The sequence below is a fragment of the Muntiacus reevesi genome, chromosome 2 (assembly GCF_963930625.1).
Source record: "Muntiacus reevesi chromosome 2, mMunRee1.1, whole genome shotgun sequence".
Taxonomy (NCBI): Eukaryota; Metazoa; Chordata; class Mammalia; order Artiodactyla; family Cervidae; genus Muntiacus; species Muntiacus reevesi.
Window position 1 is genome coordinate 185,612,004 of NC_089250.1, and position 27,982 is coordinate 185,639,985.

Sequence of the window (27,982 nt, forward strand, 5' to 3'; positions counted from 1 at the left end):
AGTCTTTGTACTTCTGTCCTTGGTGCTGAAAAGCAACAACAACAACAAAAACTTAGGTCAATTTCTCTGCTTTAGTAACTGTGATGATGTGACTGTTTCTAAATGTATAAGAGATCATCCAGTTTAAAATAATCATTATTTAGTCTTATTTTCCGAAGAGATCAGATACTATTGGGGCCATGCTGCTGCTGTTGCTAAGTCGCTTCAGTCCTGTCTGACCCTGTGTGACCCTATCGACTGTAGCCCTCCAGGCTCCTCTGTCCATGGGATTCTCCAGGCAAGAATACTGGAATGGGTAGTCATTTCCTCCTCCAGGAGGTGACATGGGAGCTGACTAATGCTGACCCCAGAACTGCCCTGCCCCATGCAGTAGTCACTACTTTTTAAATAGTAGCTATTTAATTCAATTTAAATGAAGTAAAATTAAAATTCAGCTTTTCAAGGACACCATCCACCTTTCAGGTGCCCAAGAGCTGCATGTGGCTGGTGGTTACTGTACTAGATGGCACAGATATGAAATGTTCCCATCATCTTGGGGAGTTTTAATGGATAGTGTTTGCTTAGAATATCATCATTGTGGTAGACTCAGCATTATTCCCCCCAATATATCTATATCCTAGTCCTTAGGACCTGTCACTGCTGTGAGTGTTAACTTTGTATGACAAAAGGGACTTTACAGATGTGATTAGGTGATGGATGTTGACCGAGAAAGATTATCCAGCATTATCCCAATGGGCCCAATATAGTCACAGGGGTCCTTAGCATAAGAGGGAACCAGAAGTGTCAGAGTTAGAGGAAAAACCAGTGTGATAGCAGAAGCAGAAACTGGAGTGATGCATTTCAAAGGTGGAGAAAGGGCCCACACGGCTAAGGATTCAAGTGGCCATTGGATGCTGAAAACAACGAGGGGACAGATCCTCCCCCACAGGCTGCAGAAACAGCCAGCCCTGCTGACACCTTGACATTAGGTCAGTGGCACTGATTTCAGATTTCTGACCTCCAGGGGTCTAAGAGAGTACAGCTGTGTTACTTTAAGTCACGAAGTCAGTGGTGAGTTGTTATAGCAGCAGAAGGAATCATGTACATCATCATCATCATGATTATCATGATCAAAATCACACTCAATTCTTGCATTTCCTTTGGATCCTTACAGTTTTGCAGTCTCCTGAAGTAGAGTGCTCAACCCCTTGGGTATTTGAAGAACCAAGCTCATAAGCAACGGGTCCCTTTTTCATCTGAGATATTCATATTGGCTCAGAAATGATTTCTGCTCTGAGAGTGGGTAATGGGAGTTCAGTGAATCAAGAGTTAGCTGTGTCAACAGGAAGTGGAGGGGGCTGTAATAGTTGAAAGGCACAAGAGGTGATCTCTCTAACCTCTCTTTCGATTTTCTCTGACTCGGGTGGTTGTCGACTGCAATTCTGGTTTTGAGCAGTGTGTTTGTATGGGATGGGCAGAGATGAAAACATAGTAACTATCTCCTACTGAGTGACTTCAGACAAATCAGAATCAAAGTTCAGTCCAATAGATGAATGGATAAAAAATGTGTGGTGTGTATGAACAGTGGAATATTATTCAGCCATGAAAAGGAATGCGGTTGAGTCGGTTCTAGTGAAGTGGATGAACTTAGAGCCTGTTATACAGAATGAAGTTCGTCAGAAAGAGAAAAACCAATTTTGTATATTCATGCTTATATATGAAATCTAGAAAAAGGTTACTAATGAACCTATTTGCAAGGCAGGAATAGAGAATGGACTTTGGATACAGCCGGGGAAGGAGAGGGTGGGAGGAACTGAGAGAGTAGCACTGAAACATGTACCTGACCATATGTAAAAGAGACAGCTACTGGGAAGTTCCTTTAGAATATAGGGAGCTCAGTCCGGTGCTCTGTGACAACCTCGAGGGGTGGGAGGGGGTGGGAAGCAGGTTCAAGAGGGAGGGGACATATGTGTACTTATGGCTGATTTAAGTTGTTGTATGGCAGAAGCCAACACAATATTGTAAAACAATTATCCTCCAATTAAAAATAAATTTAAAGAAAGACAATGTGCAAATAGAAAAAGACAACATTTTATCCTAAAAAAAAAAAAGAATAAAAGCTCAGTTCAAGCCTTGGAAGACACAGTTCAGTGAGAAATCCTCTGTGCCCTTCCTGCCCCCGCGGGCCAGTGTGTTATTTTCCAAGCCTAGTGTGTGATTGTGGGTGTGATGAGTCAAGCTTCTTCTCTGCTCCCCCAGCCTGCTTGTCTCCTCCCAGGCTAGATTTTGACTCTTTGCTTTTTTTCTGGAAAATGTCCCTTCATCCACTGTACACTGTCATCCAAGTTACGTCTCTTTCAAATAACAATAATGGTAATAAGAGCACATATACCATAGCTATTATAGCAAATTAATCGGATATGTATTTTCAGGATGGCAATGGGAAATTTATATGCATTGCCTAATTCCACAGATAACTCCATAAGGACGTACTATCAGCATCCCCACTTTAACAGACAGAAACAAAGCACAGTTAATGTTACTTACTCAAGAGCGTGCACCTAGTAAGACAGAGACACGGGATTCAGTGAGTTTGGAGGGCATTATGATAAATGAAATAAGTCAAACAGAAAAAAAGACAAATACTGCGTGTTATCACTTACATGTGGAATCTAAAGAATACAACAAACTAGTGAATGCGTCGAAAAAGAAGCATACAACGGAGAGAATGAACCAGTGGGGAGGGGGTGATAGGCAAAAAGGGATGGAGATGTGAGAGGTACAAGCTACTGGATATAGGACAGGCTCAAAGAGATATTGTGCAACATGGGGAAAATAACCAAAAATGTGTAATAATTGTAAATGGAATTTACAATTACCTTTAAAATTACATTGAATTAAAAAATCTTTTTTTTAAAGAGGGAGAATCACAATTTACACAGCAGGCTTTTTGGCTCCAGAGGTGGGTTGAATTTTTAAAAGGTGTCACCCTCTCTTGTATGAGAAAGAGGAGGACTCTTTTTTAAAAAAAAAAATACTTATTATTTTTTAACTTATTTATTTGTCTGTGCTGAGTCTTAGTTGTGGCACACAGGATCTTTCCTTGCAGTATGTGAACTCTTAGTTGTGGCATGTGGATCAAACTCAGGTCCCCTGCATTGGGAGCTCAAAATCTTAGTCACTGGACCACCAGGGACATCCTGGGCTTGCATTTTAGAACTCAACAAGTGGTTCCCCTTCCCAGACTAGCTCTTTAGTTTTGGGAATCATGCTATCTTCTTTTATTCTTTCTCTGTTCCCTCAAAGAGTGTAGACAATTTCTTGGAAAACCAGCAGAAACTCATTGATACTGTTCATTGGAATTTATTGTTGAATCCTCTAGATTATTAATAAAGGATCCCACAGAAAGGGGAGATCACTAAAGAAGATGCCCCAGAGAAAGCCAATAGACTATGGGGTAGTGGGAAGACCCCAGGCTGGAGTCACATCCTGGCTATAGCTCTTAAGAGCAGTGTGGCTGTGAATAAGTCATTCCTTGATTGAGCCTCAGTTTTCTCATCTGTCAAATGGAGATAATAATATATTACTCAGAGTCCTTATGAGGATTTAATGGGTGTGCAATATAAAGGGCTTTATTAATGGTCATCATCATCATCATTAACATTTTTTCCCATAACCTGTACTCAAGAGTTTGGCACATGTAAAGTTCATAGTAGACCTTGTTTTGCTTGTATGTATTTCTAGCCCAACAGCATCATCCTAGATAGAAGTTTTGCTTCTTTAATTTGACCACTTCAGCATTCTCATGACAAAGAGAACAGAACACAAAAACAGTTTCTATCTTTCATATAATTGCTCCAAATCTCTTTCTCATGGCGAGGAGAGAATGTGGTCTTTAGAGTCCTATTAAAATAAAAATGTAAAAATCAGTGATTTTGCACTGGACCCCAGAAATACGGCGCACATTAAGATTAGAGCCATTAGCATCCTCACTGATGCAGAAAAGTAGCTTGGGGAGTGGGTCCTTGATTCCATCTGCCCTGCTTCATCTCTGCTCCTGCTTTGTCATTTTCATTTGTGGTTGACTGCGGTCATCTTCCCTGTCTCCATCATTTTTCTCCAGTGCATTAGCTGTTCAGTGGTTAGAATACTCTTTCTATAGCCCAGACCTGATCATTCCACCCCCATTCCTGGAACTCTTCAATGGCCTCCCATTACTTAAGAAATCAAATCCAAACTACTTTATCTGGCATTCCCTCTTCTTGTCTGTATATCTGCAGCCTCATTTCATTTGTGGTTGACTGCGGTCATCTTCCCTATCTCCATCATTTCTCTCCAGTTCATTAGCTGTTCAGTGGTCAAAATATTCTTTGTAGAGCCCAGATTTGACCATTCCATCTGCATTCCTGGAACTCTTCAGTGGCTTCTCATTACTTAAGGAATCAAATCCAAACTATTTTACCTGACATTCCCTGTTCTTGTCTGTCTATCTGCAACCTTATTTCTAGCTCTACTTTCTGTTGAATCCCCACCACCCACATACTTCACTCATAGGAGTCTTCTCTGTGTTTTTTCTTTCCTTGAAGCTGATCTCCTTGCTTTTCTTCTGTTTTAGATTCTCCCTAACTCACTCTAACTTCTCCTTTAAGACTCGTCTCCATCACATCCTTCTAGAAGTATTTGTTGCACCTTCCATCTCTGAACTAGGATGCTTCCTCTCTGGCTCCCATAATAATATGCATGTAGATGCTTAAAAATTCATGAAACTTGCTCTGATTGTTGATTTTCCTGCATCTATCTTTATCCATCTTTTAAATATCCATTTGAGAAGAGACAGTTTTCTCACGCCCGAATGTACTTTACGTTCATGTGCATGCTTAGTCATTTCAGTCGTGTCTGACTCTGTGCGACCCCAGGGACTGTAGCCCAGCAGGCTCCTCTGTCCATAGGATTCTCCAGGCAAGAATACTGGAGTGGGTTGCCATTGCCTTCTCCAGGAGATCTAGCCCACCCAAGCATCGAACCCACATCTCTTGTATCTCCTGCCTTGGCAGGCGGGTTCTTTGCCACTCGTGCCCCTTGGGAAGCCCATTTTACATTCATACAAACACAAACGTGGATCCTGAGCCCACCACGAGCCAGGCACACTGAATCAAAGTGTCATCTTTCTGGGCCGAAGACACAGGCTGGAAATAAATCTTGAGTGACTGACTGAATGAATGAAAGCAAGACATCCTACCATGTGTCTATGAGTTTTAAAGAAGAGCTAGTTCCTTTCTGATCAAATCCAATGGATAACCTTGCAGAACAGGAGCTAACTCAGACTGTCTGCTCATGCCTTAAGCATGTTGCATACTGGAGCGTGTTCACGGTTCTTTCCTGACCTCACACACGGTGAATGTCTGTGCTCTGTAGGCTATTTGTAGAGAGTTTATTTCATCTTTGCAGAAAGCTGCCCAGTATAAATATTAGTCAGTTGATTTCACACAGAGTTAAAACAAGCTTTTAAAAGCCTTTTACCTCTCCTGTCCCCAAACAGGTACTTTAGACAGATTCTCAAGAGCCTTGGGAAGCTTTGTCGGATTTGGTAAAGTGAAAGTTATGTTCTGTTCAGACGCGGCCTTCTGTGAAGGCTGTCTTGGGGTTGATGCTGAAATTGTGCAGAAAGGGTCAGGGAAAGTGAAGGATTTTAACATCACAAAGATGGGGTGGGGGGTGGTGTAGGAATCAGACTTCTCTCTTCTGGATTCATCTCAACAAGATTGTTTCTGAAGCCGTTTTCCTTTGGTGCCAAGAAGGTAGCTTGGCATGTGAAGGAGCAAGGACTTCATATTTCAATGGTCTGAGTTCATTCCTAGTTCTGCCCATCAGTTGGTGGTGGCTTAATCGCTAAGTTGTGTCTGACTCTTGAGACCCCATGGACTATATAGCCGATCAGGCTCTTCTGTCCATGAGATTTCTCCAGGCAAGAATACTAGAGCGGGTTGCCATTTTCTTCTCCAGGGGATCTTCCCGACCCAGGGATTGAACCTGTGTCTCCTGCATTGCAGGTGGATTCTTTACCCTTGAGCCACTATGCCCATCAGTTAGTCAATGACAAACATGAATCCAACCCAGCTCTATAACACTTGAAGCAGTGGGTATCACCACCACAGACCAGCAGAAAGATCATATAAGCCACACATAGATTTTTTTGTTGTTGTTGTAATTCTGGTAGTCACATTAAACACAGTAAAAAGAAACAGATAAATTTAATTTCAAGATTTTATTCAACCCAGTATGTCTCGACAATAACTGAAAATGTTTTCTTTAATCCAATGTCTTCAAAGTATTATCATTTCAACCTGGAATCAAAATAAAACTATTAGATACTTTGCATTCTTTTCCTTGTACCTTGTCTCTGAGATTCAATGTGAATTTTGTGCCTACAACACACCTCATGTCCGATTAACCAGATTCCAGCGGCTCAGTGACCACACGTGGCTCGCGGCCACACATCAGGACAGCCTGGGGTGGAGCCACAGTGCCTGGACAGATCTCTCAAGTTCTTAAACTTTTCCAATCCAGATCCCAAGATCTGCTTCCCAGAGATCAGACGAGATTGCATGAAAATCATCATGTGTCCGAACTTCCTTCTTTTCATTGTAAAGGATGGAATAAGAAGACAAGATATTGCATTATATTTTTAGGGGGTTTGCTTGGTTGTAGTTCTGTCACTGGACCTTAAGCTCCACGCGGTAGGGAGTGATTTCATTTAACACTGTGTCTCTGGACAGTACACGAGTACATTAGTGTGTTAGTTTCCTAGGGCTCCGATGACAAAGTACCACAAACCGGGAGTCTTCAACAGCAGGAATGTATGGTCAGAGTTCTGGAGGCCAGAGGTCCAAGATCAAAGTGTTAGCTGGGTTGGTTCCTTTTGGAGGCTGTGAGGATGAACCTGGCCCATGCCTCTGTCCTGACTTCCGGTGAGAGGCTGGCTTTCTTTGCTGTTCTTGGGCCGTAGGAGCATCACTTCAGTCTCTGCCTTCGTCTTCACATGGCGTTCTCTTTGTGTGTGTGTCTATGTTTAGAGTACCCCCTTTTGATAAGAACAGTTGTATCAGATCAGGGGCCAGCCCTACTCTGGTATGACCTCGAGTTAACACGTGTTAATTCCATTTATGATGGAAGTAAGGTCACATTGTGAGACAGAGAGGCGAGAACTTCAAAAAGTTAATGGGGGAGCACAATTCAACCTCTAACAGCACGTGTTCATTATAGCAGCATATGTCCATTAAATCTAAATCAGATCCATGAATCAATAATACTTGACTATAAGGACCATTTTTTGTCCACTCTGGGTAGATCCCAAGAATATTCCATTTTGTCTGAGAAAGATAGGCAGGTTAAAAATCAAACAAGGAAAACTGGACGTGAAGAGGATGAATGTTATTGATGGGCAATTCCACTCTGCAAAGGCACCTGCTTTGCAGTTATCGCATTTGAAAATATTTACATATGCTGCTTGAAGTTCTTTTGAATTAAACCTACTTAACTTCCATCAGCCTCAGTGTCCTAGCTAAAACTGCCTCAGAACTGTTCAGATAAATGAACTTGGGTGTCTTCATTTGTACACAGAATGATCACACACTTTATTTAGCCAGGCTCTTACATGCTGTTGTATCTAAATAAAATGTCTTGTCATTAGGCAAATTCTCTCTTACACACAAATAAGCTGAACTTCTTCCAGATTTTCAAAATTTCACTCTCCTCCTTGGATCCACTTTGACATTTTGCAAAACCTCTTCTTTAAGTCAGTCCAGCCCTGGTTTACTCCAAACTGTGTGCTGTACTCAGCTCAGCATTCATGGAGGCAATTATCCTTAAAACATCATACACCTTTAGCTACAGGAAAATACTTGTGCACTGACCAACATATGTAAAGAATTCAAGGTTTTCCAGTCTCCAGTGGCGCTTTGTTTGAAGGTCCAGGGCTCAAGAGACCCTTGTGTTGGGGCAGCACCAGTTACTGAATTTGGTTCTTCACTTAGGGAAATGGAGTTCTTTGTTTTCAATCTCTCTTGACTTACTCTTTCACAAATAGCAATAACTTCAATACTGGCATGTTCATGCCAAGTTGGATTGTATTGAATTTGTAAAGTCAATAAAGTTTTATCTCCCCTTTGTTCTGATGGGAATTTCAATTGTCATACTGGTCTTGTTTAATTATCTTATTCTCTATATAAAAGTTTATGAAATGAGGATGGAGGAAACCCAGAAATGCATCATGGAATCAAGTCTGTTGATATAGCCAGACTTGTTGGGTCATATGGATGGAAAATTTAAGGAGCCGTGTGATGCAATGGAAGTATATCTAGAGTTCAGATCTCAGCTAGAATGTGTGTTTGCTGTCTGAACTTGGACATGTCACTGAGTTACTTGACCTCAACTTCCTCTTCTGTTAAATGGGTATATACGGTACCCATCCTACCTACTTTCCAATGCAGTTTGGAGGCTCACACAGACCGTGTTTGAATGCTCTCAGAAGCCTTTTCATTGTATCCTTGGCTAAGCAACTGTGATGATGTCTATGGCAAGAGTGATAAACTCTGTCCTATTTATTTACCTAAACTGACCACCTGACTTATTGATGTGTTTCTTCTGTTTCAAACATTTGAGTTTCTTCAAGAGAAAAGGTATCATCAAAGAGTGCAGTTTAAAAGATCAGATCCCTTTCTTTTCTTTTTCTTCACTCTTCCCTTGACTTTATTTACTGTCATTGCATTTACTCTGTGACTGACCAAGATGTTTTTGAGCGTCTATTCAAATGCTCCTGGGAAGATGGTACTCAGACCTTCCCTCAAGGGCCCAGATAATTCAGGTCTCTTCCCTCAAGGGCCTTCCAATCCAGTAACCTCCAGGTCTCTATCTCAGCTCACCTGTGGCTCTAAAAATAACCTCAACACTTTCTTTCACTTTGTTTTCATTGATTCTGCCACCCCGGGTATGAGCTATTTCCTCCTTCTGCAGCACTAAATTGGCCTCTCCACACATGATTTTGTCAACCTGCTTCATACCATCTGGCTATGTTCCACTCATCCTTCAATTCGAGGTTTAGACATCAATTCTTCTGGAAAGCCCTCCTTGATCAGCCATAGGGGATAGGTGAGCTCTCTTAGTTCTGTATATTTCCCTTCTCTTGGTACATACCCCATCAAACTGTATATTCCCAGGCTATTCTGTGACTTCTGCTTAGAGCTGCAGAGGTTTCTGGGCTGTGTGAATCCTTGTCACCACTGTAGCCCCTGAAGCTAGCAGAGGACCTGCCATACCAAAGATGCCCAGGACTTTGCTACTGAAACAATGGCGTGAATACCAAGTTCTTGCCTATTTGAATAGTTCATTGCCCTTGCTTTCTGGCAGTCTCTCCTAATTTCATTTCTTCCATATCCAAGTATAATTCATTTTGTGACAGCCTTTTTTTTCAAGTTGGCAAACTATTAGAGGCTAAAACTTATGCAATGCACAATGAAAGACAAGGTCATATTTTATCATCTTTGCCTGTTGCCTTAACCAGATTAGACATCTTTCTACAAGTAAGGTGAATGCAAGCCAACAGATATTTATCATGTCAAACACCTGATTACAAAGGATGGAAGAAAAAGAGGGAAGTGTTAAAGATGAAGATGGCAAGTCCCTGCTTTGAAGGAGTTTACAGTCTTAGGAGAGGCTCATAATAGCCATGTAGCGAGATTGGAAAAGACTCATTGGAAAAGATCCTGATGCTGGAAAAGATTGAGGGAAGGAGGAGAAGGGGGCGACAGTGGATGGGATGGTTGGATGGCATCACCGACTCAATGGACATGAGTTTGAGCAAACTCTTTACTATCTGGGAGATAGTGGAGGACAGGAAAGCCTGGCATGCTGCAGTCCATGGGGTCACAAAGAGTTGGACACGACTTAGTGAGAACAATAGCAAGGGAGATAGGATAACTGCACACACCAAAAAAAAGAAAGAAAAAAGAAACCTCAAAGGTTTGGTTCTGGAAATTCATTATAAGTTATGTGGAGGAGGTACATAGTTTCTGCATCTTAAGAATGTCTTGTCTCCTCAAGGTCATGGGTTGTCTCAGCTATGTTTAGGATCCACCTTTGAGAGAGGACCAAGGAAGAAATGTCGATTAGTGTCCTTGGGATACAGACTTTCCTGATAGGTAGAAAATTCCATTTTCATAATGTGATGTGAGTGAGGTTGCTTCAATTAGGAACATCCATGGTGGAGCTGACACTACTCTGGGCTTCCTGGTGCTTGCGGTATGTGCAGCAACCCCCTCTCTTACAGAGACGGTTGTCTTACACCAAATCTATTAGTTCCCTATTTTAGAGGCAGGCAGAGAATCCCCTGGATAGCTACGATGGAGTATGTAGCACAGCAATATTATCCCAAGTCATATCTGCAGGGTAACTGTAAGCAAGCTGTTTAGGGGAACAGAAGCCATTCTTTTCTTGTTGTGGATATGGTTAAATGTAGTAATATTAGCAATGGTGCAAGTCTTTGAAATTCATCTTGGATAGAAATTTAACGCTGATGTTACCCTGGTGGTGGTGGCGAGAACTTCGTTTTTTTTTTTTTCTGATTCTTTAGAAAATAGCTCCTTGTGAAAGGAGGTCAATTGTGGGTTGAAGGTTTCCTCCATACCCAGGAGAAGAAGGGTCTTTGTGGAATGATGAGTTAAAATGCGTCAATCTGTTCCTTCCATTATGGAAACAGTTTCTGCTAATATTTATTTGCTTGGTTCAATTGTCAATTAGTTCATCTGCCCTTCTGTCTGCACCACTATATTTGGGACGGTGGTGGGCAGCTCCAACTGTCACTCAGGAGTAGACGGCAATGACAGTGAGGCCATGCTGAACTTTTGCTGCCCTGAATTCCCTTTGTGTTTGCAACCATGAAAGTGGTCCTACGATGTCAGTTTCTGGTTTCTCAGTTTCCTATAGTTAGTGAGAGATTACACTGGGGGAAACTGGATGAGGGAGACACAGCAACTGCCCTGAATTTTATTTTTTTTCAACTTCTTGCTTTGCAGTCAGAATTAGATTGGTCAAACTATGATTTTCATCCTTCCTCTTGGGGTGACCTCAGATTATTTGCATAGTCTTTCAAAGCTGCCCATCTAGAAAATGATGGAGGTTGTGGAGTGCATTGAGGGAGTTAACATTTATACAACATTTAGGGCAATAGAATGCATATGTTCAGAGCCATTCTAATTATATCCTTATTTATTTATTTTTATTTTTGGCTGTCCTGGGTCTTCACTGCTGCACAGACTTTTCTCTAGGGGCAAGCAGAGGCTACTCTCTAGTTGCAGTGAGCAGCTTCTCATTCCAGTGGCTTCTCTTGTTGCAGAGCTGGGACTCTGGGGGTGCATGGGCTTCAGTATTTGCAGCTCCCAGACTCTAGACCACAGGCTCGATAGCTGTGGCGCACAGCCTTAGTTGCTCCGTGGCGTGTGGGGTCATCTCAGATCAGGGGTTGAAACTATGTCGCCTGCATTGGCAGGCGGATTCTTTACCACTGAGCCACCAGGGAAGCCCTTCTAATTATATTCTTGTTGTTATTAATAATGTTTTTATCACTATCATCATCATTAACACTACTAACCCCTCTTGGGTTCTGGATCTTGAGATGACAAGAACAAGGTCTCATGCCTTTTTGGTGACTTACAACTTTGGCTAGAATACTTCAGAAAATATTTTGTGATTAAGTAGTTATACCATAGCCCTTACAGATATCAACGCTCATCTTAGCCAACACAGAGGTCAATCATAGCATCCTTGACGGAAACTCAGCTTTGGAGAAAGATGTGGATTTGAGGTCTGCCTCTGCCTCTTGGTGGTTCACTGGTAAGGAACCTGCCTGCCAGGACAGGCAACACAAGAGCCACGGGTTGGATCCTTGGTTCAAGAGGATCCCCTGGAGGAGGAAATGGCGACCGACTCCAGTATTCTTTCCTGGAAAATTCCATGGCCAAAGGAGCCTGGCGGGCTACAGTCAGTGGGGCCACAAAGAGTTGGGCACAAGTGAGTTGAGTGAGCACACGTCTGCCACTTACTGGCTTCCAGAAACCTTTCTCTTCTCTATCTGTGAAATGGGTTTGATAACAAATAAGTTCCGTAAAAACACAGTTCCTGTAAAAACGAAGTTAGACATGTATATCAAGTGGCTACCATTATCTAATGCTGCGAAGGAATTCAATGACAAGCTGCTATTCTGTCTGGTACTTTTTTTTTTTAAATTAATAATGGGCAATAATAAGGCATTTACAGCTATTTCCACAGACAGAGAAGTGAAGCCCTATGCCACATGGCTTTCCAAGAAGAAGTCTTTCAGTACAATATTGGGATATTCCAATAGGGAAATTTTTTTATTTTCAACAGTGCAGAGCAACATTTGATAGTTTGACTTTGTTTCTCAGCTCCCTGAGTTACTGGGTGAATCAGAGCATGTCTTAGTCCTTATCGGGACCTGAGAATTTTTCAAGGGACAAAACATTTTTAATAAATGCATGTGTGTACCACTCTTTAAGATGCTCCAGACAACAGTGGTGAGAAAAAACAGCAGGGGTTCCAGCCTTCATGAAGTTTACAGTCTAGTTGGAGACAGATCTCAAAATATAGGGTTGGCCCCAAAGTTGGTTCAGAATTTTACATCATATCTTACAGAAGGGTCCTCCAACCTCCAGGATCTAATGCCTGATGATCTGAGGTGGCGCTGATGTAACAGTAATAGAAATAAGTGAGGAGTGAGTGTTAGTCACTCAGTCGTGTCCAACCCTTTGTGACCCTATAGGGTATAGTGTCCCAGGCTGTTCTGTCCATGGAATTCTCCAGGCAAGAATACTGGAGTGGGTAACTATTCCCTTCTCCAGGGCATCTTCCTGACCCAGGGATCGAACTCAAGTCTCCTGCATTGCAGGCAGATTCTTTACCATTTGAGACATCAGGGAAGCCCAACAGAAATAAAGTATACCATAAATGGAATGCACTTAAATCATCCCAAAACCCTACTCCCTCCCTCCCTGGTCCCTGGAAAAATTGTCTTCCATGAAACCAGTCCTTGGTGAGGACCACAGTATTACAGGAAAACCCAAATGAAGTTTTTGGCCAACCCAATATACATAATGTAAAAATACACATAATGTCAAAATCAAATTGTACATCATGTCAGACTTTGACAAGGATTTTAAAGAACAATTTAATAAAAAAATTAAATTTTTTATTTATCCTCTAAGACCCTGTGGATGCTGGGAGCAAGATAAGAAAGCCCCCATTCTTAAGTGCCTGAGACTGTTGACTGGGAACTTCACTTGCTCCAGAGGCTAATAATTATTGGGGTTTTTTTGACACAAGTATGTTTCTCTTTGGAAATACCATCTCATAAGCCACCATGTCAAGGCTACTGATTAGCACCAAGTGCCATAAATATTTGATTTTTAAGGAGTTGAGAAAAACAACCTCTCCGTTGCCTTCTGTGTCTCCACACGGAAAGTCAGGATGGGACGTTTCGTAAACATGACACCTCACCGTCGCAAACCCGCCGTCCCCTCCCCTGCTTCTTGCTTCTGGGGCTGGGGTTTTCAGCCGCGTCAAGGTGGCTCCTGGCCTCTCTCCCCTCTGTGCCTGCCTGCGGAGGCTGGGAAGGCGAGATGAAACAAATTGCTTTCACTCCAATCTGTGACATGGATTCCTGTCATCGTGGTTGTTTGTTGGTTTTTTGTGAATTATGGTCTCAGAACAATTTCAGAGCTCTTTGTTCCAGAGATTATTTTTTGGTAAGCTCATATAGTTAAGAAACCAAGGTTTGTATACTGACCTTACAAACTACAACATCAGTTTGTAAGCTGACCCATCTCCAAGTGTTTAAGGATGTGGGGCTTAGGAGTCTGATGGATTTCAGTAACTAGCTCTTACTAGTTGTATGAGTAGCAGGAAGTACTGGGTTGACCAAAAGATTCATTCAGGTTCTTCTGTAAGATGTTATGAAAAACCTGAATGAAACTTTTGGCCAACCTGATAACTCCACCTCGCTTAAAAAGAGAATGATGGTAGGTACCACATTGGGTTCTTATTAAATAAGATAATATAGGCAAAGCTGCTTTGCTGAATTTTGTATCTTTGGTGCTTAGAACAGTGACTAGTACCTAGTTAATACTCGAGAAAAGTTTTCTTATCATCACCATCATCTTCATCACTACCATCATCTCCATCTGTATCTTCTTCATCACCATCATCATCTCTATATCATCATCAGCTTCATCACCACCATCATCATCTCTGTATCATCATCTTCTTCTTTTTCACCACCATCATCTCCATCTTTATCATCATCACCACCATCATCATCTTCACCTTCTTTATCATCATGATCATCTCCATCTTCATCTTAGCATGGATTCAGTGACAGGAACTCTTCAATAAGGGTTCCACCACTTACCAAATTTACAAACTCCCATAGTGACAAATATTTTTTCATCTATTTGGAGCCTCAGTGTTCTTACTTTTAAAAAGACCATAATATCTATCTCTTGGGGGTGGTTATGGAGATTAAAGTGCCTAGCACATAGTAGAATGAATCCAACACACCTGCCCATGTGTTTTTCAGAGAAGGAAGAATTTTGCTGGACTAGAAAGGGGACTGATTTCATCCCTACAGTGAGGCATATATGCTCAAGGACTTTCTAAATTATGAAACACATTCCCATATATTTGATCCCTAGAGCATCACAAGAGCCTCATCAGGAAGGAGAATATTTGTTTTTTTGTTTTTTTTATAAGGAAGAATATTTTATAAGGAGAATATTTTTGACTTGTATTAATAAACGAGGAAATGGGGTACACAATAGTTCCACCATTGAGTTTCTGGTTTTTCAGCATTTGTCTCCAACCCCGTAGTCACAGCACCAATAAAAAGTTAGATGGTAACCAACAGGGAAATTACCCAGCATAGAGTTTTTTATTTTACTTATTTTATTGCAATCCATAAAAGGTTTTACATCACAACCCAATTCACCCGCATAAAAGTTTCATGAAACATTTCTCTTACTCTATTCTATTCTTTCCCAGTGTAGTACAGTTTATTTCATTTAGAGAATGTTGATGCGATAACCCCCTACCAGAGTTTTACATCCCAAGGGATCACACCTGTAATTTGAAAACAATACATTTCACCCCAAAATTGTGTATAAGAACAGTCCGAGGCACCTTCACACAGTGCTCAAGGCTGGATCCCACCCACCCTAGAGATTTTAAGCCGGTGGGTCTGGGGTGGTGGTCTAGCCTCTGGCTCTGTAGGACCACCCCTAAGTGACCCTATGGTCCGTGGGCTAAAGAGTAGTGTCCTGTTACATCACTCTGACTGTCTCCACCTGAAACACTCTCCTCTACTAGGTGTTTTGACATTTTTGGGTTTTGGGTTTTGGGGGTTTTTTTGCATTTTCTCTATCACTTCCCAGAACATCAGGGAATCTGTCTGTCTTGGTCTCACACTTTTTGCTTTCTAGGAGAAAGCAAGACCCCTGTATTTGCTTGAAAGACAGAAGCTCAGCTCTTCAGTTATCAGTTGGACAAGGAGCTTGTGGCTCAGAATGACTGCTGAGTCCACCTATTGAGTGAGTCCTTTGAGAAGGGGCTCTGGTCCTCTGGTGATGCGGTTTCGAGAGGGGAGCTGACTCATCCCTTTAAGGAACCTGAGTGAAAATGAAAGTCGCTCAGTCGTGGCTGACTCTTTGCGGCCACATGGACTGTATAGTGCATAGAATTCTCCAGGCCAGAATACTGGAGTGGGTAGCCTTTCCCTTCTCCAGAGGATCTTCCCAACCCAGGGATCGAACCCAGGTCTCCTGCATTGCAGATGGATTCTTTACCAACTGAGCCACCAGGAAAGCCCAAGAATACCAGAGTGTGGGTAGTTTATCCCTTCTCCAGCAGATCTTCCCGACCCAGGAATTGAACCCAGGTCTCCTACAGTATAGACAGATTCTTTACCAACTGAGCTACCAGTGAATCCCAAGGAACCTGAGAGGGCTGCTTAATTTCATCCTGCATTAATTAATTAATTGATTAATAATCATATCCCCAGACTGTGATTGGAAATAGGAATGTAAGAATGGTACAAATACTGTTTATCCAGATTTTCTTTCCAACCCTGGGAAGCTGGGAATTAAAAAAAAAAAAAAATCACCCAGGGGCTCCCTGAACTCGCACCACCAACAGATCAGCAGGAAAGTGGAATTCTTCCGGGCAGCCTTCTCCGCCCTCACCTCCTCCTCTGTTATACAATTTAATTACAAGTTTAATCACTTCAGAAACCTCATCCATTCCCTCCAGTGTAGCGAGATCTCTCCTTTCCAAGCAGGCGTCTCAGTGATAAGCGGCTGTCCATGCAAAGAGTGGATGGGTCTCTTGAAACCTCTCCTTGGGCAAGCCAGAAAGACATGACTAAATAAAAACTGAGATTGTGTTGACATTTCACTGCCGTGGTTGTAGTTTTAATAATAAAGGAAGAACAAAGTATTTGCAGCTTTAAATAAAGAGGCAGCATTTGGCATTGAAATCACAGGGGATTTTGTACAAGGTTTTATTTTTGCTCATTGGGAAACAAGAAAAAAAAAATGAACTTAGAAGAGACAGAAGTTCAAGACAAGAGAAAAACAAGAGGCTGATTTCCCTTCATGCTCTTAATCATCACTGGGGTTTTGGGGTCAAGGGTGGGTTCCTTTTCTTCAGAGTCTACTGTAGATCCTTCCTGTTGGGTCCTCGGGGACAAAGATGGTTTTGGATTTTGCTCACCACGTTATTGAATGTGATGAATGAAGCTGTTTATCTAGCGCATCCTCTGAGACAGGGCGCCGTGCGTGTTTGTTTTCCGTGATTTGATTTTTATCATGATCTTCTCACAATTACCCTGTGAAGTCACTCATCATGTTCCCCATTAAACAGAAGCAAAAAGAAAAAAAAAAAAAAAAACTGGAGCCCAGGGCATTGCAACAACTTGCCTGAGATCACGCAGAGAGTCTGCCAAGGAGCCAGGCCCGAGCATCTTCCACACACTCGCCCCTGACAGTATTTTAAGATCAATTTACAATTAACCACTCAGCTTTGTTATACATTTATCTGCAGTGTTCTCAGGGTGTGTTTTTTAAAAACATATCCATCACCATCTCTCTTATCGCTTCAAGCTCTGTCTTCATCCCTCTTCTGTCTCCTCCCCTGCTCCTTTTGGTGTTCCCTCCACCCCCGCCCATCCCAATATAAAACAAAAATAGGAGAGTCGCGCGAGCATCCCAGTGGAATTCCTAAGTTTGCTTGCATACCATATATTTAGTTTAGTAATGAAAAATTCCAGCTCCGGGCGGTGCAGAGGATAGCATTTCTAATGTTTTTTAAACAGCTATTAATGTAGTCGAGCGCTGTGTGGGTTTTCTTTCTTTCTTTTTTTTTTTTCCCCCTTCCTCGTCTATATAATCATCTGCTCAGCGTACACTCGGAAGCGGAGAGCAGGGGCCAGAGGAGGGGCGGGCTGTGATTGATGGATCAGCTCCAGGAAGGAGTCCCCTCTGGGGCTGGTTTGGGGAGCAGTCAGATGTTGAGGAGGAGGTCAGCCGGGCGGCCCCGGCCCCCCCGCCTCCCGCACCCCCGCCGTCCCCACGTTGCACAGCGCACACACCCTCACTCCTCATCGAGGCTCTCTCCTGCCAGATGCTCTGTGGTGTGGTACGAGGACAGCTGCTAAGTTTATGGAGGAGAAAGGAAGCAGGATGGTACCGCAGGTACATTTCCCCCATGTTTCTGTTTCACTCGAAACTGCTTTGAATAGAGCGGAAGCCTTTCTTGGTATGAAGTCTCTGTTGCTCTGTATGTGATGTGGATTTTGCTCCTTGAATCATGCCGGGAGGGAAAGGAGAGGAATTCAGCCAAGTGTGTGTGTGTGTGTGTGTGCAGGAGCTTTTCTGCTTGATGTGTAAGAACTGAGCTGGTCTTCGAACCCGCAGGTTAATGATGTAATTTTGCATTTCCCTTCTTTGGTTTCAGTGCCCCCAGGGGTATGATGCAGTTTTAGTTCTTTTCGGTCCAGCACTGGAGGCTTTTCTCTGAATATGCGCATTTTCTTGCCAGAAAAGTAGAACAGACCAGGCTGAGAAACTCAAGTCGACCAAACTGTCAGCAAGACGGAGAACTGCAGGCAGCCAGGAATGGACAGTCTCCTTTCTCGAGTGGGAGTTGGTGGGAGGGGTGGGTCCCAGGGCGGGAGACACCGCTTATCTAGACGGTGTGGAGAGGTGTAACCAGTTGGTTTAAGAGGACTGAACCATTCCCGTGCAATTCTTTACTAGAGGGGCTGTGTTTAGGCCAGAAGAGATTTGAGGGGATGAGAAATAGACTGGGAACGATAAATTTCAGATGCAAAAGGAGAAAGGATGCTCTAGAAGTTTGATGATTAGAGCTGGGAAAACACACACACAGAGACGGGAAAGAAAAATACTTAAAGTCCACCTTGGCAGGCACTTTTCCCCCTCAGTAAAAGTCAGACAGTTCACGGTGAAAAGAATAAATCCATTCCATGCTCTGCCACGTAAGGACTCTTTTCTGCAGTTGAAATGTGCTTTGCATTAGATGGTGAGCCAAAATATTTTGCCAAGTCCGATGGGCTGCCAGTCTTGGTTCATTTATTAGTTTCCCAAAACTACTTTATTAAGCCACTCAGGGCTGTGCCCGGGAGAAGGGGATGTCTAACAACAACAACAAAAAAAACCCCACCAAAATACAAAAAAAAACACTTCCCATTTTCTCTCCGGCTCTGCCTCCTGAGAAAATGAAGGGTGTGGGATGTTTCAGCGACCAAGGAAATTCTCCTTGTATTTCAGGGGCGTCTCACTGAATGCCTGCAAGCAGCAAAGTCCACACACTATGCTAATGGTCAGATTATGGTATTTGTCTTAAAATAGCAATAATATCCTGGCTATTTCATGCTTCAGTAAAATATTTAAATTGAAATGGCACTTTTTTTTCCTTTGGTGAATCAGACTTGGTTGCATTTTAATAACCCGCTTTCCTCTCTGTAGCTGGAGTGCAAACTACCCACCGGGGTGTTTCGGGAAATTGGGGGGGGGTCCCCACGTCATCTGGCTGCTGTTGAGTTGCTGTTCTAATTGATGTTTGGCCCATGAGGACGAAGAAGTTTCTTTTCCATTTATGCTAACAGATACTCTTGATTTCAAATTTCTACCCAGTCCTGCAACAGCCAAGGGTGGGTTTGAAAACACGAGGTCTTGGCATCTTTTTTCTTCCCTTTTGTGTATTCGGCAGTAACCCAGGGAAGTCCAGGCATTGAACATCAGATGCTAGGATTGCAAAATCACTTGAAGCACCCCCCTGATGATGTGGTTGTTCAGTTGCTAAGTTGCAAGCCCATGGACTGCAGCACACCGGGCTTCCCTGTCCTTCATTATCTCCCAGAGTTTGCTCAAACTCATGTCCATTGAGTCGGTGATGCCATCCAACCATCTCATCTGTCGTCCCCTTCTTCTCTTGCCCTCAATCTTTCCCAGTCTCAGGGATGATGTGGAGGTACATGCAAGGCAAAATCACCCACCGCTGTCAACTCAGTACCCCCACAAGCACCCTGACTCAGGAAATATCAGCATCTCCCTGATCATTCCACTTATTTGGGAAAAGCAGGCATTTGGCATTAGGGTAGGGGGATGATCCTCAGTCAGGAAAGAATCTGCCTGCAATGCGGGAGACCCGGGTTCGATCCCTGGATTGGGAAGATCGCTTGGAGGAGGGCATGGCAACCCACTCCAGTATTCTTGCCTGGAGAATCCCATGGACAGAGGAGCCTGGCGGACTACAGTTCATGGGGTCTCGAAGAGTCAGACACAACTGACTAAGAACAGCACAGAGGGATGAAGGGAGCTTCTGCAAATCAGGGAATGTCTAGTCAGCATGCTCTGGAAAATTGTTGCCTGTCCCCACCACTGACATGAAATTGGCTTCAGCTTCCCCTCATTTCCCCCCATTCCCTGCCCTGGAGCATGTTCACGTGACTTAAGACTTGTCTTGACCTGGAGTAGAAAAGAAGCCCTTAATGTGAATATGGACTTCTTAAGTGGCGCTAGTGGTAAAGAACCTACCTGCCAATGCCAGAGATACACAGGTTCAATCCCTGAGTCAGGAAGATCCCCTGAAGGAGGGCACGGCAACCCACTCCAGTACTCTTGCCTGGAAAATATCATGGACAGAGGAGCCTGGTGGGCTATAGTCCATAGGGTCCCAAAGAATTGGACACGACCGAAGTAACTTAGCACACAAGCACAGCGTGAATATTTTTATTTTTTCCAGAAAATTCATTTCAACCATGCTAAGAATCCAGGAGCATCACTAGGGAGGAAAGAAAGACATCTCCAAAGCCCTTTGAAGGTGAAAAATAATTCCATAGGAAGAACGATGATCTTAATTAAATATTAGATGTAATTACCCAAAGTGCAAATGTTGGGAATATTAATTAGGGTCTCTTTGGAATGGTTGTCAGTGTTAATAAGTAACCGCAGGGGATCCCCCCAACATCTGTCTGAGAGCTCCAGGAATGGGCGTGCATCTCAGGCTCCAAGGACTTGAGTGTTACCTGTAGGCTCCTTGGCTACCCTGGACACTGTCTCTTAGAGTTGAGCACCCGGTTTTACCAGATTGGTGCAGGTTTGGGTGGATGCTGGGGGTTTGTCCTGGCTCCAGTGGCGCCCCTACTTGGTCCTTGTCCTTGGCCCTGGGAACCTCAGAGCCTTCAGAAGCCAGGCTTCAGGCTTGAGGTGGCGAAGTTTCCCAAGCTGCTATTCTAACACTCGCCGAAGGATCCCCCTTGCCCCTCCCCAGCCTGGCAATCAGAAGCCTGGCCTCTTTGAATCAAATACCCTAGCACCTGGGGGCTCCCCACGTGGAGCTCGTGGTAGAGAATCTGCCTTCCAGTGCAAGAGATGAAAGAGACGTGCGTTCGATCCCTGGGCTGGGAAGATGCCCTGGAGAAGGAAATGGCAACCCATTCCAGTACTCTCGCCTGGAAAAAACCATGGACAGGGGAGCCTGGAGGGCTACAGTCCAAGGGGTCACAAAGAGTTGGACACGACTGAGCAACTGATTGACTGACCCTATCACCTGTCATGCCACCTGATGGAAAACGGGTCTCAGGGTCACTATATATGTGACAGAGACTGGCTTATTTATTTAAAATCAGAAATGTATCTCCCCACCAGGGGATCTTCTTGCCAGATGAGAGATACCTTGGCATGGGATAAACTCGAGCTCTGGTTCAACTCCTGGCTTTCCTCAGAGATACCTGTGGCTGCGATCTCACAATATTATTTACCAGCTGTGGGCCATGGTATCCTTTACAACGAAATAAAGTGGGATTCCAGATACAAAGCATGCAAAGCAGAGTCTAGACCTTGGCACTATTAACCTTCAGAGCTGGATAATCCTTGGTGGTGGGGTGGGGTGATCCTATGCATCTTAGGGTGTTCAGCAGCATCTCTGGCCTCCTAGATGCTCTAGATGCTGGCGATTCCCCTTAGTCCCCAATTGTAACAAACAAAAGTGTCTGTAGTCATTGCTTCATTCTCCTGGGAAGAGATCATCCTTGCTTGAGGACTCTTGCTGTAAAACGCTCAGCACCATGCCTGGTGCCCACTAGGCGTGAGTGTCACTTGCTTTGTCTTCTGGGCTCCGGTTTGAAGACGGTGTCTTTCGGATGGAGCAGAGACGTGTGATGCCATCATTAGTCTTCTCATAAGCCCACTTTTGCTGGGTTTGATGCACTTGTATGTACAATGTAGATGTCTGGTGATTCAGAGAAGATTCTGGAAAAGATTCTATGGCATCCTTCTTCCACCATGCTTAACACTGGGCCACCCCTTCCTTGGTTTAGGGAGAAGGCATCCCCTTTTCTCTCCCTGCTTCACCACTGACTGTATTTCCTGCCCAAACTATTTGTGCAACCACAGCTTCTTAATTGTTGGCCCCGTGATTCATGATAAGTCTGTCACAATGATGAGAAAACCTTTTCTTCAAAGGGCCTGATAGTTCAATAGTTTAGGCTCTGTGGGCTGTATGGCCTCTTGTCATAGTGACTCAACTCTGCCGTTGGGGCACAGTGAGCATGGTTGTGTCCCAGTAAAACTTTATTTACAAAAACAAGTCATGGGCCAGATTTCTTCCAGAGTTCATTTGCCCATCCCTCTCCTATCCCCACCCCTTCCATCCTGTTGCCCAGTGAAGCCACACAGAACCCAGAGTTCACTGGCCAGGCATGCACTCACTTAGCAACACTCTGCTGACTTTGCAGCCAGTGTGCTTCGGAAGCCTGGAGATAGAGCAGAGAATGTGACGCAGTCTCCCACCCTCCGGATGTTCACAGGCAAGTCAGCAGGCAATGGCGGTACCTCCAGTTACGTGGGAAGTGAGCAAAGCTGCGGTAGAGCATAGAGGACAGGCAACTGATGTGGTTTAAGTGTCAAAAAGACTGGCTGGGGAATCTGGAACCTCAAAGAGAAGCCGAGGGCTCTCCTGGTGGCTCAGTGGTAAAGAATCCGCCTGCCAATGCAGGAGACACGGGTTCAATCCCTGGTCCGGGAAGATCCCATGTGCCAGGGGGCAACACAGCCGGTTTGCCGTGACTACTGAGCCTATGCTCTTGAGCCCAGGGGCCACAACTACTGAAGCCCGTGTGCCTAGAGCCTGAGCTCCCGAAGAGAAGCCAGCACAGTGAGATACCCACACACCACACGTTGAGAGTAGCCCCCACTCGTTGCAACTAGGGAAAAGCCCACACAGCAATGAAGACCCAGCAGAGCCAAAAGTAAATAAATAAATATTTTTAAAGAGAGAGAGAGAGAGAAGCTGAGACTAGCCAGGCAAGGGAGTAGGGGAGAACTTCCCAAGCACAGGAGGCAGCAAGCAGAAAGACATGATGTTGAGAAAATAAAAGAGACCATACACTTCTTGAGGTCAAGCCCTTCCCTGGGCAGTGCAGAGAGGGGTCAGATCCTAGCACAGAGCGGCTACTGTTTTGCAGAAGCACTTGGGACTGGTTCTCTCTTCCTGAGATGGCTCTGCCATGCGGAAAAGCTAGGTAGGCGTATACGTTCCCGTGAAAGCATTTCTACTGAAGGCGGAGCAAGGAAAGCTCTGTCTATTTTGACCATCTCTCTCTACCCCTAATCCTGTGAGCATTTCAGGCTCCCTTGGTGTTTTTTACAAGACTGTCTTTCAGAGACAAGCGAGGGGAGGGGCAGGAGAGTCTGAAATAGATCTTTGGGCAGAAGTGAAATCTGTCCCAGTGTATTTCCCTTTGGAGGATTCTCAAGGTCCCAAAGCTTCTAGGGCTTCTCATGAGCCAGAAAGAAGTTGCATCATATGGAATATCTGTGCACAAGCCTATGTTCCTTGAGCAGCCCTGTAGAAGAAAAGAATGCTAGTCGGCTAATACACAGTAGAGGATTTTTTTGTTTTGTTTTTGGTATCAGTCAAGACCTTTTAGCTTGCATGTAATATAAAAGTGGACATTTACTTACACAGACATTTACTGAGTTATGGAATTTAAACAGCAGCATTACTGACTGCAGGAAGAGCTGGATCCAAGACTTCAGATGGTGTCAGGGGGACTCAGTGGGTCTGCGTCTCCATTTCTGGGCTCCGTTTTCCTCCGGGTCAGCTTCTGCTTTAGAGAGGCCCCCTTTCAAGAGGCATTTCCTGGTAGCTCCAAGCCGGTATTATGTCCAGCTGCCAGTCATTGTAGTGAAAAAACTTCCTCCCCGAACACCAGTCAGGTCCCAGGATTACGCCTCACTGGAGTGGCAAGGGGTCAACTCGCTAACCAGCTTAGAGAGACGGGCATGAGCCCCCATCACTGTGGCCGTGAGAGGCGAGTCCTCTGGTCAGCCAGGCTGGGTCACGTGATCCCGAGGTGGGCTGGGAGTGGGAGTGTCCCCCAGAGGAACCGGGCTTGTCCTTGAGCAACAGTGACGGTGAATGTGGTTTCCCAAGGGCAGAGTTAACTTTGCACCTCAAACAATCCAACCCCAGCACAGTCGGACCCTCACAGCCCCCAAGTGCCGTGAAAACATGTTGCCAAGAAAGTCACAGCTGTGCATTTTTGCTTCTGATGGCACAGACATTTGGAGAAATTAGTCCAGGGGAGGAAAGGCCCTGCTGGGGGTGTTTTCACTTGTAAAATGTTTTAAACTTATCCTAAGCACTGTTCTCTTCCAAGTGTCATCTTTAACATTCTAATTAAGGTTCCTTCTAAACAAATGCACCAGCTCTTGGCACCGCTCTGAGAATTAACTTTTTTTTTTCTACCCTCTCTGTCATAATGGGTTTTGCTGCACTCAAGTTGCTTGGGCTGGAGATGCTCTCAAATGTCAGTGGCAGGGACTCTGGAGATGGGAGAGGTTCTGACATTGTTGCCCTGGTATCATTACAGGAGGGCTGAAGTCACATCTAATTGACCACAGACAATGGGAGAGGAAACTATTTGGTGGGCTTAATTGCTAAGCTTTCCCTCTCTCTCTCTGTCTGATTGTGCAGTCCCATTTCTTAAGACCATGGAAAATTTAGACCTCTGGGTTACAGACCCTGATGGGGGGTGTGTGTGTGTGTGTGTGTGTGTGTGTGTGTGTGTGTGTACAGACCCTGATGGTGTGTGTGTGTGTGTGTGTGTATGTACAGACCCTGATGGTGTGTGTGTGTGTGTGTGTGTGTGTGTGTATGTACAGACCCTGATGGTGTGTGTGTGTGTGTGTGTGTGTGTGTATGTACAGACCCTGATGGTGTGTGTGTGTGTGTGTGTGTGTGTGTGTGTGTGTGTGTAGGGTAGTAAAGTTGTGGGGGTGGGGGTGGAGAGAGAGGTTTCCTGAAAGGGAAGCATTTGAGTTCTTCTTTTTTTATTCTTTTGACTTGACTGTAATTATCACATTGCATGTTTTGCCTAGATCTGAAGGGCGAATTGTTATATAATGCTCTGCTTATAAAAAAAAAAATTAGTCAGGGAACAGGGGGGAGGCATTGATTAATGAGGCTAAGAGTCAAATCCATGTTTTGCAGAGACACTTAAAATGAGACTATCGTTGAGGGCCATCGTTGTCCAAATTAGGTCTTGAATTTTCATCAGCTGCTTCTTGCTGGCTCTGAGACCATCATACACACACGCACACGCACACACACAGTGACCCTTGCAAGGACCACCACCCCCATCCCATTATGTGAGCAAAGCACATAAAATGTTGATTAAATTCTAATGCTTACACGAATTGTCTCTCCTCTCAAGAACACACACGTTCAATTTAATCTCTCTTGGCATTTTAAGTATCAAATCAAGGCTCCGCTGTCACTGGCGACAACTACAGGCTCACACGTTCCAAAATGGGAATGAAATTAGAAAGACTTGCCAGAAAAATCCAGTGCAGAAGAACACAGACTCTCACGGTGTGTGGCTCTTGGGCTGGATGATATGCGGAAGGGTCTTCCACCTTTCAGAACCTCGATTTCTGCATCTGTACGGTGGGGCTGTCTCAGTGATGACGGGTCTGTCCTTGTTTAGTTGCTAAGTCCTGTCTGACTCTTTGCGGCTGCCTGAACCTGCCAGGCTCCTCTGTCCGTGGAATTTCCCAGGCAAGAATACTGGAGTGGGTTGCCATTCCCTCCTCTAGGGGATTTTCCTGACCCAGGAGTGGAACCGTGTCTCCTGCGGTGGCAGGCGGGTTCTTGGAGACCCTGGTGATGGTCACTGCATCCTTATACCGTCTGATGAAGATGACCTAGGATGTACCCATCTCAGGCTCTTGGCACACGCTGGCACCCACGCGACATCTGGGGAGCTGTTGTTCCTGGGTCTGGGGAGAAGGTTCTGTCTGCTGCCCGCTCATGGTTTCTCTCCTTCTCTCTGATTTTCCAGGGTAATCAGGAAGCAGCAGCTGCCCCTGACACAATGGCTCAGCCTTACGCTTCGGCCCAGTTTGCCCCCCCTCAGAACGGCATCCCCGCGGAATACACGGCCCCTCACCCCCACCCCGCGCCGGAGTACACGGGCCAGACCACCGTCCCGGAGCACACGTTAAACCTGTACCCTCCTGCGCAGTCACACTCGGAGCAGAGCACAGCGGACACGAGCGCGCACACCGTCTCGGGCACGGCCACAGTAAGTGTGCGCTGGTTTCGGGGGGCGGGGTGGGACCCCAGGATTCCTGAAATGACTGCGGGGCGCACCTCTATGCAACTAGGGGGCTCCATCCTGCAGAGCCGTCCCTAAGCTCATCTCTGGCATCCCAGCCCCGCCAGGTTCACCTCACTCACCTGCGCGCATCCTCTCCTGAGGCTGGTTTCAATCAAAACTTTTTCCCATTAACTGCGTGTTTTGCTAAAGGGAAACCTTCATCTCTTTTCTGCTTCTGCAGTTTCCCTTGTTCTGAAATTATGTTGTCTGTGTGGAATCATACCCTATGTAATCTTTTTTTTTTTTTTAAATGCCTTTTTGGAGATACTGTTTACATACTGTAAAATCCACTTATTCCAGGTGTACAATTCAGGGATCATTATGGCATTTACAGAACTGTACAACCACTGCCACAGTCTATCTTAGGAATATTTCCGTCACCCCCCAATCCATCTGCCTATTGCAGCCACCCCGTGCGGGGTTCCCGCCCCAGCGCTCCTTATCTTAGCCAAATTCATTGGACTTGCATCCACATTGTGGCTTGTGTCCCTAGTGTCTTCTTTACTGCTTAGCCCCCGAGGTATGGGTGACCTGCGCTGCCAAAAGGCAGCAAGAGAATTTTGTAGAACTGTTTTGTGTTTTGATGGTGGTGGTAATATACCTCTGTGCACCCAAAATTCTACTTTCTTGCCTATGAATGGATGGAATGGATTAAAAACAAGCAAGCAAAGAGAAAAGAAACAGTCTATCACCATTGCCAATGGAAACCAGTATTGCTGGCTATTCATAAAAGCTACTCACTCTAAACAAAAATGATGATTAAAAGTACACCATGTTTATTTGCATACCACTGGAAGTAAGCATGCCATGTGCATCTCAGGAGAGGTGTATGTTAACATTTAGGAAACCTTGTTCTGTGGAATTCTTGAGAGGCCTAGACACACCCAGCTTCTGTCCAGAACAGTTTATGTGTGCAAGGCACTTAGGCCTGTTTCTCCTAATCTCTGAAAAACTAGTATTTGTGAAGAAGTATATTGGTTTGAAACATCATCTATTTTTTTGTAATCGAGTTCAGTTCAATTCAATCCCTCACTTGTATCCAGCTGTTTGTAACCCCATGGACTGCAGTTCCTCAGGCTTCCCTGTTCATAACCAACTCCCAGAGCTTGCTCAACTCATGTCCATCAAGTTGGTGATGCCATCCAACCATCTCATCCTCTGCCATCCCCTTCTTGTAACCAAGGCAACCATCTAACTTTGCTACCTGGTACCTCATTCATTTGGAAGTTCAGTTTGCAGATTTTTCAAAATAAGGTAAATTGAAAATTTTTCTATTGCTTTCTTTTTTTTATTGTGCCAAAATACATATAAAAATTTTGACCATTTTGTCACATACAGTCCAGTGGCATTAAGTACATTCTCAGTGTAGCACATCCATCACCACTGCAGAATTGCCCCAACAGGAAACCTGGGATCCATCAGGCAGAGGTCTTCCATCCCTCCCTCCCCGCAGCCCCTGAGAGTCACCAGTCTGCTTTCTTTCTGTATATATTTGCCTCTTCTGACTTTTTCAAAAGACTCAGTCATACAGTATATGACCTCTTGTGTCTGTCTCCTTTCACTTAGAATGTTTTCAAGGTTCATTCACGTTGTAGCATGGACCAGTGCCTCATTCATTTTCTGTGACTGAATCCTATCCCATTGTTTGGGCAGATCACATTCTGTCTGTCCATCCATCCATCGATGGGCACTTGGGTCGCG

At 44.4% G+C, this 27,982-nt stretch overlaps 1 protein-coding gene across 7 annotated transcripts in view; it reads left to right on the plus strand.

The window, feature by feature from the left end:
* Positions 1-27,982, plus strand: part of RBFOX1 (RNA binding fox-1 homolog 1) — a 404,111-nt gene that overhangs the window by 173,131 nt on the left and 202,998 nt on the right. For all 7 annotated transcript variants that reach the window (XM_065924298.1, XM_065924297.1, XM_065924302.1 and 4 more), the window contains exon 2: positions 25,964-26,206. In XM_065924298.1, the coding sequence (XP_065780370.1) occupies positions 25,964-26,206 (243 nt within the window). The remainder of the gene's footprint in view (positions 1-25,963; positions 26,207-27,982) is intronic.